The sequence below is a fragment of the Heterodontus francisci genome, chromosome 1 (genome assembly GCF_036365525.1).
Source record: "Heterodontus francisci isolate sHetFra1 chromosome 1, sHetFra1.hap1, whole genome shotgun sequence".
NCBI lineage: Eukaryota > Metazoa > Chordata > Chondrichthyes > Heterodontiformes > Heterodontidae > Heterodontus > Heterodontus francisci.
The window spans coordinates 6,410,479-6,422,603 of NC_090371.1; the positions used below are offsets into that span (position 1 = coordinate 6,410,479).

The window sequence follows — 12,125 nt, forward strand, 5'->3', positions numbered from 1 at the left end:
TCCCAATCATCCTCTTTTTTCCTAATATAATTATAAAAAATGGTGTTGATTTTGATATCCTTTGCACCTTTTTTATTTGTGCTCCCTTTTTGAAGCTCTTACTGCCTGTTTTGACAACCTTTGATGTTCTTTCTATCTCTGCCATTAACTAGGATCTGTGCTATTTTTTGCATTGGTATATGTATTTTCCTTTAGTTTTATGTTGTCTTTTACACAAAAAGCAGAATAAATCCAACCTGGCCAATTACCGCCCCATCAGTCTACTCTCAATCATCAATAAAGTGATGGAAGGTGTCATCAAGGGGCACTCACTCAGCAATAACCTGCTCACTGACGCTCAGTTTGGGCTCCGCCAGGGCCACTCAGCTCCTGACCTCATTACAGCCTTGGTTCAAACATGGACAAAAGAGCTGAACTCAAGAGGTGCATTTGACCGAGTATGGGTTCAAGGAGCCCTAGCACAACAGGAGTCAATAGGAATCAAGGGGAAAACTCTCCGCTGGTTGAAGTCATACCAAGTACAAAGGAAGACAAAAACGAGATACTGCGGATGCCGAAATAAAAACAGAAAGTGGTTGTGGTTGTTGGAGGTCAATCATCTCAGTCCCAGCACATCACTGCAGAATCACTTCTTAAGCTGCTTCATCAATGACTTTCCCTCCATCAGAAGGTGAGAGGTGGGGATATTCACTGATGATTGCACAATGTTCAGCATCATTTGCAACTCCTCAGATACTGAAGAAGTCCTTCGGCAGCAAGACCTGGATAACATTCTGGCTTGGGCTACTCAAGTGGCAGGCAATGACCATTGTTACGACTGAGGCGGAAGTAATGCACTGTCAATTCAGTCCTAGCACCCCACAGGTCACAGCATATTATTAAAGTTTCCCACCGACCAGAAATTAGCCAAATTAAACATTTTATTAAACCCCAGAATAAAATACACCAAACCAGGTATTTTTAAAAAACAACCAATTAACTATTTATTAATAAACTAAATCTTAAACAATATTGAGATAAATCTATGTCTAAAAAGGCTTTATAACTCCTTATTCCTCCGAACCCTCATGCACACACACATACATTCAAAAACCAACAGTTAACCGGTTTTAAAAATTATGTTTCAAATTAGAGCTGTTTCTTTGGAATAATAAAATAACTGGGTTGTAAGTGTTGGAGGTTATGTTCCTGGGTCGGTGAGGTGTCCCAGAGTTGAATAGTCAGATGTCACTCAAAGTCTCCAAGTGAGTTTGATGAACAGTCTATAATGGATAGGCGTTAAAGGTACTTCAGCTGCAGCAGGCATCACACGGATCTATAGCAACAGGTCTATTTGGATTTTGAATTAGCAGCCTAACAGATTCCAGAACTCCCAGAAACACAAAGGCAACAGAAAGTCACTCTGCCTCTCCACCGCTCTATCCATCATTCAGACATTCTGCAAAAAACTACATCTTTAATCAAGCTTTCGGTCTTCTGTCCTAATATCTCCTTATGTGGCTCAATTTCAAATTCTGTTTGATAGCACTCCTGTGGAACACCTTGGAACAAGTTATTACATTAAAGGTACTATACAAGACCAAGTTATTGTTGTTATGGATAAGTGTGAGATGGTACATTTTGGGATGACGAATGAGGAAAGGTAATGTGAGCTAAGTTGTATAATTTTAAGTGGAGTGCAGGAACAGAATGACCTGGGCGGTGACAGGAACATGTTGAGAAGGCTGGTAAAAAAGCAGACAGGATCCTTGTCTGTATTAATACAGAGATAGTTTTGTCAATTCTGTGCACCACAGCAGGGTGCTGGGTTAGCCTGAAGGCTGGCTGAAGTAAGCGACCATTGAGTGTGTTGTGGTCAGGGAGGTGAATGATGACAGGCAGGAAACACTGAAACGATGGTTTAGAAACAAAGTTGCTTCAATAATTGTTTTGTTTTAACACAGGTAATAAGTGTCAGCTCGAGCAGCACACTGCAGCAATTGAATTGAACAGAACCTCCCTCACTCCCATTCCACAAACCCTTCAATAGGGAGTGTCAACAGGGGGCTGCCTGTTTGTTTGATTGACAATCACAGGTGGAACAATCAGCGTTCCCATCCGGAATGTGAATTGGACGATTAAGTGAATCAGCTTGATGTGAGTGGAGTGAACCCATATGTGCAGGAGAGAGTGGGCCAGCTTTCTCCAGACACGGAGAAGCACTGAGAGTAGCACAAAGATTGGCAGGTAAACCCGCAGTTACGAAGCTGGGTATTAGGATGAGTTCAGGCAGGTTTTGAAATAGACCAATCAATCTGTCAAATAAATAAAAGCTCTTCCGTGTTTAATGTACAGACTTTTACTGAGCCTTGCTCAAGAGAAGGGAATTTAAACAAAAGATTTAATGATGTTGGACTTGGGAGTGAGTCACCCTGTGGAATGTGAGCCATAGGTGAAATCTGCCTAGAGAATGCAAACTTATTGGCAATTTGACTTCATATTAAAATAGAGGTAAGAGGGTTTAGACATTTAAAAGCAGTTTCTTTTGGATAATACCACTGCCGAGATAAAATCAAAGGGTGTCAAAATACCAGTTTGCCCTATGCATCATGTTGCAGAAGGCCCTTCCTGTCTGCGGTTCAATATCGTGAGTCTGAGCACGACTGAAAGCTTGCCAAAAACTTTTTTTTAAAATTCATTCATGGGATGTGGGAGTTGCTGGTCAGGCCAGCATTTATTGCCCATCCCGAATTGCCCTTGAGAAGGTGGTGGTGAGCTGCCTTCTTGAACCGCTGCAGTCCATTTGGGGTAGGTATCCCCACAGTGCTGTTAGGAATTTTGACCCAGCGACAGTGAAGGAACGGTGATATAGTTCCAAGTCAGGATGGTGTTTGACTTGGAGGGGAACTTGCAGGTGGTGGTGTTCCCATGTATCTGCTGCTCTTGTCCTTCTAGGTGGTAGAGATTGCGGGTTTGGAAGGTGCTGTCTAAGGAGCCTTGGTGCATTGCTGCAGTGCATCTTGTAGATGGTACACACTGCTGCCACTGTGCGTCGGTGGTTGAGGGAGTGAATGTTTGTAAATGATGTGCCAATCAAGTGAACTGCTTTGTCCTGGATGGTGTCGAGCTTCTTGAGTGTTGTTGGAGCTGCACCCAACCAGGCAAGTGGAGAGTATTCCATCACAGTCCTGACTTGTGCCTTGTAGATGGGAGACAGGCTTTGGGGAGACAGGAGGTGAGTTACTCGCCTCAGGATTCCGAGCCTCTGACCTGCTCTTGTAGCCACGGTATTTATATAACTACTCCAGTTCAGTTTCTGGTCAATGGTAGCCCCTAGGATGTAGATAGTGGGGGATTCAGCGATGGTAATGCCATTGAATGTCAAGGGGAGATGGTTAGATTCTCTCTTGTTGGAGATGGTCATTGCCTGGCACTTCGGTGGCGTGAATATTACTTGCCACTTATCAGCCCAAGCCTGGATATTGTCTAAGTCTTGCTGCATTTTTACCCGAACTGCTTCAGTATCTTAGGAGTCACGAATGGTGCTGAACATTGTGCAATCATCAGCGAACATCCCCACTTCTGATCTTATGGTTGAAGGAAGGTCATTGATGAAGCAGCTGAAGATGGCTGGACCGAGGACACTACCCTGAGGAACTCCTGCAGTGATGTCCTGGAGCTCAGATGATTGACCTCCAACAACCACAACCATCTTCCTTTGCGCTAGGTATGACTCCAGCCAGCGGAGATTTTTCCCCCTGATTCCCATTGACTTCAGTTTTGCTAGGGCTCCTTGATGCCATACTCAGTCAAATGCTGCCTTGATGTCAAGGGCAGTCACTGTCACCTCACCTCTTGAGTTCAGCTCTTTAGTCCATGTTTGAACCAAGGCTGTAATGAGGTCAGGAGCCGAGTTGCCCTGGCGGAACCCAAACTGAGCATCACTGAGCAGGTTATTGCTAAGCAAGTGCCGTTTGATGGCACTGTTGATGACACCTTCCGTCACTTTACTGATGATTGAGAGTAGACTGATGGGGCGGTAATTGGCCGGGTTGGACTTGTCCTGCTTTTTGTGTACAGGACATACCAGGGCAATTTTCCACATTGAGGGGTAGATGTCAGTGTTGTAGCTGTACTGGAACAGCTTGGCTAGGGGTGCGACATGTTCTGGAGCACAGGTCTTCAGTACTATTGCTGGAATATTGTCAGGGCCCATAGCTTTTGCAGCATCCAGTGCCTTCAGTCGTTTCTTGATATCACGTGGTGTGAATCGAATTGGCTGAAGTCTGGCATCTGTGATGCTGGGGACTTCAGGAGGAGGCCGAGATGAATCATCAACTCGGCACTTCTGGCTGAAGATTGTTGCAAATGCTTCAGCATTATCTTTCGCTCTGATCTGCTGGGCTCCCCCACAATTGAGGATTGGGATATTTGTGGAGCCACCTCCTCCAGTTAGTTGTTTAATTGTCCACCACCATTCACGGCTGGATGTAGCAGGACTGCAGAGCTTAGATCTGATCGTTGGTTATGGGATCGCTTAGCTCTGTTTATCGCATGCTGCTTACTCAGTTTGGCATGCAAGTAGTCCTGGGTTGTAGCTTCACCAGGTTGACATCTCATTTTGAGGTATGCCAGGTGCTGCTCCTGGCATGCCCTCCTGCACTCGTCATTGAACCAGGGTTGGTCTCCTGACTTGATGGTAATGGTAGAGTGGGGGATATGCCGGGCCATGAGGTTACAGATTGTGGTTGAGTACAATTGTGCTGTTGCTGATGGCCCACAGCGCCTCATGGATGCCCAGTTTTGCATTGCTAGATCTGTTCGAAATCTATCCCATTTAGCACGGTGGTAGTGCCACACAACATGAAGGAGGGTATCCTCAATGTGAAGGCAGGGCTTCATCTCCACAAGTGGTCACTCCTACCAATACTGTCATGGACAGATGCATCTGCGGCAGGCAGATTGTTGAGGACGAGGTCAAGTATGTTTTCCCCGCTTGTTGGTTCCCTCACCACCTGCCGCAGACCCAGTCTAGCAGCTATGTCCTTTAGAACTCGGTCAGTAGTGGTGCTACTGAGCCACTCTTGGTGATGGACATTGAAATCCCCCACCCAGAGTACATTTTGTGCCCTTGCCACCCTCAGTGCTTCCTCCAAGTGGTGTTCAACATGGAGGAGTACTGACTCATCAGCTGAGGGAGGGCGGTAGGTGGTAAGCAGCAGGAGGTTTCCTTGTCCATGTTTGACCTGATGCCATGAGACTTCATTGGGTCCAGAGTCAATGTTGAGGACTCCCAGGGCAACTCCCTCCCTACTGTATACCACTGTGCCACCACCTCTGCTGGGTCTGTCCTGCCGGTGGGACAGGATATACCCGGAGATGGTGATGGCGGTGTCTGGGACATTGTCTGTAAGGTATGATTCCGTGAGTATGACTATGTCAGGCTGTTGCTTGACTAGTCTGTGGGACAGCTCTCCCAACTTTGGCACAAGTCCCCAGATGTTAGTAAGGAGGTCTTTGCAGGGTCGACAGGGCTGGGTTTGCCGTTGTCGTTTCTGGTGCCTCGGTCGATGCCGGGTGGTCTGTCCAGTTTCAATCCTTTTAACTCTTAAAGAGGAAGTTTATTGTGGCTGTTGAGATTCTTCTGAATATTGGGTTATGAAAGAATCAGCAATAACTGATCACTGGAGAGCATGCACCAGGGTTTTCGGACGCTGCACTGGTCATCTTGGGGAAGAGGGTAAAAGACGATATGTCCAGTATCCACCACAGGGTAGGAGATTCTCTAAAAGGTACGGTCAGAAGGCAGTGGCAAGAGGGAGTGGTGGAGGTAGATGCAGGAGTTTTGCCCCAAGGTGCTTGATGCAGTGGAGGAAGTAATTTAGTAATTTCACACAATTTTCAGCGTCAGTGAATGCAACTTTAAATGCCACATCCTACCAACTTCGCCATTCGCCTCAGCCACTGCTCAGTTCACTGCATCTCCATCACTCTTCCAGCACTCTTTTCTGGGGAGGGACTCGGGGAGATCCTTCATGCCATGTTAAGTCATGTTCAGTTGTTCAAGGTTAAGACATGAGACTGGATTGTATCAGCCTGCCGACGTCAGGGGTCTTGGGGGCGGGGGGGGTGGAGGTTGTGGGCTGTAAAATGCCTCCAGGAGAGGCCCGCCACAGGCCTCGATGCCGGGAAGGCCCGGCCCCATATTACTGGCAGCGGCAAGGCTTCATGGCGACCCCAAACCCCCCTGCTACTCGGGGTCGGGAGCCTCATTTAAATATGTTAATGAATGTAAATAAAGGAATTAATCGCTTGCTTGTTCCCGCTAGCCATCCCACTCCGATATTGCGGTCGGTGGCCGGCATTCCCATGCCAGCCGATCTCCGAGCAGTGAAGTATGGCAGAACACTGGTAGGGAGGGCGGGGGTAGAGGTAAGTAGATCATTGTTTTGGGGGAGGGGCAGCGTCAAACTGACATGATTGGTCTAGGGGGTGATGGGAAGGGGTAAAGTTCAAAGTTTCTGACCTTTTGAGGGGGGAAGGTCAGGTACAAAAGGTGAGTATTTTGGGGGTGGGGAAGAGGGTAAGAGAAGAAATGTAAGTTTATTGGGGAGGTGAGAGAGGGGGGGGGGAGCATTTATTTAATTCATTATAATTTTTAACAATGTGTCTTTAAACGTTTAAAGTAAATGTAAGGGCTGGAAGCCCTTTAAAAATGGCGCCTGCACAGTGGCGCTGGACGCCATTGGCGGGGACAGACCGACCCACCTCTTCCTGTCATTGGGAGCAAGCGGTCTGACCCAACCATGTAAATAAACCCCTGTGTATAATATGGCGGCAGCTCTGTGGAGTAAAGCCCACGCCTGTGGGCCGTCATCTTCAAAGCTTGCCACTGAGTAAAATTCAGCTGAAGATGTAGGAATCTCCAAAATCAGTATTTCAAGTTGCTGTTTTACCCAGAGAGTGGCTAGAACGGGGAGCACGCTAACTACCACATGGAGTGGTTGAGGTGAATTCAAGAGGAAGCTGGATAAACACATGAGGAAGAAAGGGACAGAAGGTTGTGCTGATAGGGTTAGATAGAAGGTTCATGTGAAGCCAGAGCAGATTAATGCAGAACACAGATGGGTCAATAGCTTGTTTGTCTGATGTGACTGCAGCTCAGCAACCTTATTTATCACAAATCTCATCAATATCCCTTGGCAGCTTACTTCAATCTTCTGAACTGTGTCTCATATTCTGTATCGTCTGTAAATTCTGACACCAATCCCCCCAGTCCTAAATCAAAATCATTGGCATATACCATGAACAGAAAAGGCCCCCAAACTAAAACCACTATCCATTGCCCACCTCAAGAAATTTCCTTTAACTCCAATTCGTGCCCACAACCCAGGAATGAATTTTTAAAAATATTTTTAATCCAGTTTGCTCTCCTTATCCAATTAGTATTTAGCAGTTCTCCTTACAGCAGAGAAAGAAACTTTCAAAATCAATAGAATCAATCATAAATGGTTTTGATAGTGCAAGTAGGGAGAAGCACTTTCTAGTGCCAGGAGGGTTAGTAAGCAGAGGGGCACAAATTAAAGGTAATTGGCAAAACAGCCAGAGGTGAGATGAGGGGAATTTTTATACAGTAAATTATGATCTGGATATACTGCCTGAAAACGTGGCCAAATTCAATATTAATATTTAAATGATATATGGAGTCTGATCAGCCTTGATCGCAGTGAATGGCTAAACAGGATTGAGGGGCTGAATGGCCTTCTCCTGTTCCTATCTTCAAAACAGCATTGGATAAATACTTGAAGAGAAGAAACTTTCTGGGATCTGGGGATAGAGCAAGCCAATGCATCTAATAAACTAACTCTTTCACAACTTCTGGCACAGGCTCGCTGGGCTGAATGGCCTCTGGGTGCTGTATTGTCCCCGATTCTAAATGTAACCATTCTTAAATATTAACTCAAATAAAAACAAGAAATGCTGGAAATGCTCAGCAGGTCCGGCAGCACCTGTGGAGAGAGAAGCAGAGTTAACGTTTCAGGTCAGTGACCCTTCTTCAGAACTGGCAGAGGCTAGAAATGTAATCGGTGTTAAGCAAGTAAAGTGGGGGTGGGGCAAGGTGTTGATAGCACAGAGTTTTATTTCAGATTTCCAGCATCTGCAGTATTTTGTTTTATTAAATATTAACTGCTTGTTATCCACACTGATTCTCCTCGCCCATTATTATTTAGTTCACACTTTTCCTGTTGCTGCATTTTCCATAATCTCAATGTCTGTAAAGTCAGTGCAGCAGAGAAGTAATTTTCCCTCTGCTGTAGCTTCCCAGTGCTGTATCCTTAAACATTATGCTTTATACTTTAAAAGCAACTGTGCTGTACCCTTAAACAGTACTGATGTGGACAGTGTTCTCAGTATTTATTGAAGTGTACAGGTATTGAGCTAAAACTGTCACTGTTCGTCCTCACCTGAAGCAGTTACTTGTCCATTTGCAGTAGCTCCTTTAATCTCCGTGTCCCAATCAGCTCCTGGTGAATGACCGGGGACTTTTAACAATGTCCTGCTTCTGAGACCCATCACATGGTCACCAGTTGTCTCTTCATTCTCTGCTGCTGAAAGACTTAAAACCTGGCACCAGATCAGAAATACCAAACACACATTGCTGCCAAACATTGTGAATAATCACAACCCGTTGTTCTCCAACTCAAAGTTCTCTCCCTTTATTAACACACTTTCCTCTGTCTGTCCTCCTCGTCAATCTCCTTTCCCCTCGAGTTCCTCTGTCTTTCGCGCTGTCAATCTGTCTCTGTCTCAGTTTGTTTTTGAATCTGTGTCAGTCAGTAATTCATGTGAGAAGTAACTTTGTAACCGCCCCAGCCTTACCCAGGAAGTAGGAGGAGGAAGTGTAACACGGAAACCCTGAACAGGAGACAGGTTTGAATAAGTTGAGAGCAGGACCAAGCACATGGAGAGACAGTGCATTCTGCTGGTATATTGCAAGCATCAACAACACAGATACAGAACATACAGAGATAGCCTTCTGACTTGCTGTACATTACCGAGGGAGTGCTGCATTGTCAGAGGTGCCATCTAGTGGAATGAAGCTAGACATTGAGGGTGGGATTTTCATGGAGGTGGAAACAGAACCAATAGTAAATTTCACAATTACGTGAAAAGGAAAGAATTGCAGAGCTATGGGAAACAGCAGGACTGATTGAAAAGTTCTTTCAAAGAGTTGATATAGGCGCGATGGGCTGAATAGCTGTAAAATTCTATGATTCTATGAAAGGGAAGTGCTGAGCCTCCTTTGAAGGGAGAGGTGTCTGTAGCTCTGAAATTCAACCCCTCCCACTCCACCATCACTGGCAGAATCTTCAGCTGTCACACCCCTCATTCTGGAACATTCTCCCCATTCCCCTGCCTGGCTGCTCCTCTGCCCAACAGAAAAACCCTTCTCATAACCTCCCTTTCTGACTATTCTTGTTTGCAATTCCCATGACTTTCCTCCCACTTTCTGCTGACTGACCTGTTACAGCCACGTGATGCGATGTGGGTGGCTCCCACTTTTCACCTCCCCACCTCCTCACCTGACCGCAGCAAGTGTTTTGTTATCAGGGTTTAACCCCTTTGGTGTTTTTTTTTTCCGAATAAACAGACAGCAGTAGGTTTTCTGTAGGTTTGAAAAAAACAGAAAACCAATTGTTTATTGATCAATATGCCTTATCCCACTCACGTATTCTTTCTCACATACACACAAGAAACAAGAACAGACACAGAGAGAGGAAAGAAAAGGAAGGTGACTTTTAGTCGAGGCAGGTCACGATAAATCTGTTGAATTCTCTTGGAAATCAAGCTGACAGTGGGTGCAGGCCTGAGATGAGTGTAGATTTCTCTCTTATAGACTTTGGTTTCTGGGTGCCACCTCACCCTTAAGACTTTTCACTTGCTTCCCAAATATTTTGTCTGTTTTCACAGCAAGTCTACCTGCCTAGACCCAACTGTGCGATATTTCAGTACCAGCAACAGAGGTCGGAAAGTGGGCAAGATTTACCCTTAAATGATCATATGTATGAATACTCGTTAATTAAATTAAAATGCTCGTATGTTCATATCTATGTATGTTTTCTTCATTGAAGGTTCAGCTGAAGACTGTGGAACACATCTAGTTCACCTGCTGTCTAGTGTAGAATTCTACAGCAGGTATGTGCCTTCGGGCTTGCTGGAACACAAGCTGCTGGATGTTGTTTCTCTCTCTCTCTCTCTTTAGGCTTTCTTTTTTTCAAAGAAAAAGCTGTGTTATGTCTCACCTCCTGATAGGAGACACTCTGATTTCTCCCCATGGTGATCGCACAATGGCCCAGGACGTGGAAATGGGATTATGATATTATTGCTATCACAGAGACATGATTGAGGGAGGGACAGGACTGGCAGCTCAATATTCCAGGGTATGAATCTTCAGGCGTGACAGGATGGAGGGTAAAAGTGGAGGTGGTATTGCACTGTTGATCGAGGAGTCAATTACTGCAGTAAGGAGGGATGATATCTTAGAAGCTTCTTCAAATGAGGCCAAATGGGTAGAACTTAAACAAAAAGGGGACAATCACTTGGCTGGGAGTGTACTACAGGCCTCCAAACAGTCAGGGAGAGACAGAGGAGCAGATATGTAGGCAAGTTCAGCCAGGCGGAGGAGGGTGGTGGTGGATGGGGACTGGTTGGGCCTCTGTTCAAGGAAGAAGCGGAGAGCCCTCAAACCATCCTGGTGGGGGATGGAGGTGTAGAGAGATTGGACGTCCATAGTGAAGAGGAGGCGGTTGGGGCCAGGAAACTGGAAATTGTAAAAATGATGTAGGGCGTCAGAAGAGTCACGGATGTAGGTGGAAAGAGACTGGACCAGCGGAGAAAAGATAGAGTCAAGATCGGAAGAAATAAGTTCAGTGGGGCAGGAGCAGGCTGACACAAAGGGTCTGCCGGGACAGCCCTGTTTGTGGATTTTGGGAAGGAGGTAGAAGCGGGCTGTCTGGGGTTGTGGGACTATGAGGTTGGAAGCTGCAGGGGGAAGATCTCCCAAGGAGATGAGGTCAGTGACAGTCCTGTGGACAGTAGCTTGATGTTCGGTGGTGGGGTCATGGTCCAGAGGGAGGTAGGAAGAAGTGTCTGAGAGTTGGCGCTGAGCCTCTGCAGGGTAGAGGTCGGTGCACCATACAACAACAGCAACACCCTTGTCTGCAGGTTTGATGACCATGTCGGGGTTAGACCTGAGAGAACGGAGTGCCTCAAGTTCAGAGAGGAACAGGTTAGAGTGAGTGAGGGGGGCAGAGAAATTGAGATGACCAAAGTCACGCCGACAGTTTTCAATGAAAAGATCAAGAGCGGGTAAGAGGCCAGGGGGAGGGGTCCAGGTAGAGGGAGAATGCTGGAGGCGGGTGAATGGGTCTGCTGGTCGGGGGGAGGACTCCTGGTCAAAGAAGTGAGCCCGGAGGCAGAGGCGACGGACGAAGAGCTCAACGTCATGCCGAGCATGAAATTCATTTGAGGTGGGGGCGTACCCTAACCCCTAGTTCTAGATTCCACAACCAAGGAAAATTCCTTTCAGCATGAAACCCCTTAAGAATTTTATCTGCTTCAATGAAATCACCTCTTATTCTTCTAAACACTAGACAATATAATGCCTATTTTACTCAGTCTCTCCTCTTCATCCCTTCAGCCCAGGTATCAGTCTAGTGAACCTTTGTTACACTCTCTCTAAGGCAGGTGTATCCTTTCTTGGGTAAGATCATAAATGTACACAGTACTCCAGATGTGTTCTCACCAAGGCCCGATACAATTGCAGTATATCATCTTGCTAATATACCATTTTCCTTCTGGATTGCTTGCTGTACCTGTATGTTAGAGTTCCGTGATTCATGTACGAAGAAACCCAATCCCTCTGAATACTATGTTATGAAAGTGCTTCTATTTTAAAAATATTTTTTGAGGACTCTTATTTTAGAATGATAGACATTGGTTCATTTGGGAAAACTGGAAAAGATTCCATGGATGTGTTTTTTTAACAAGGATCACTGGGACGTCTTGTTTGAAAACAAACCTTACTGAATATCACATGCCTTAATGTCAATAAGCAACAGAAACCTTGGTGACTTGGGGGAGAT

General features: G+C 45.8%; 1 protein-coding gene across 5 annotated transcripts in view; it reads right to left on the reverse strand.

The window, feature by feature from the left end:
• The window catches only part of LOC137367113 (disintegrin and metalloproteinase domain-containing protein 12-like), a 544,479-nt gene extending 535,637 nt beyond the window's left edge, over positions 1 to 8,842 (reverse strand). For all 5 annotated transcript variants that reach the window (XR_010973684.1, XM_068028577.1, XM_068028570.1 and 2 more), the window contains exon 1: positions 8,445 to 8,842. Coding sequence is in view for 4 of the 5 variants with exons in the window: in XM_068028577.1 (XP_067884678.1) it covers positions 8,445 to 8,649 (205 nt within the window). In the remaining variant the exon portion in view is untranslated. The remainder of the gene's footprint in view (positions 1 to 8,444) is intronic.
• Between the last annotated feature and the right edge of the window lie 3,283 nt (positions 8,843 to 12,125).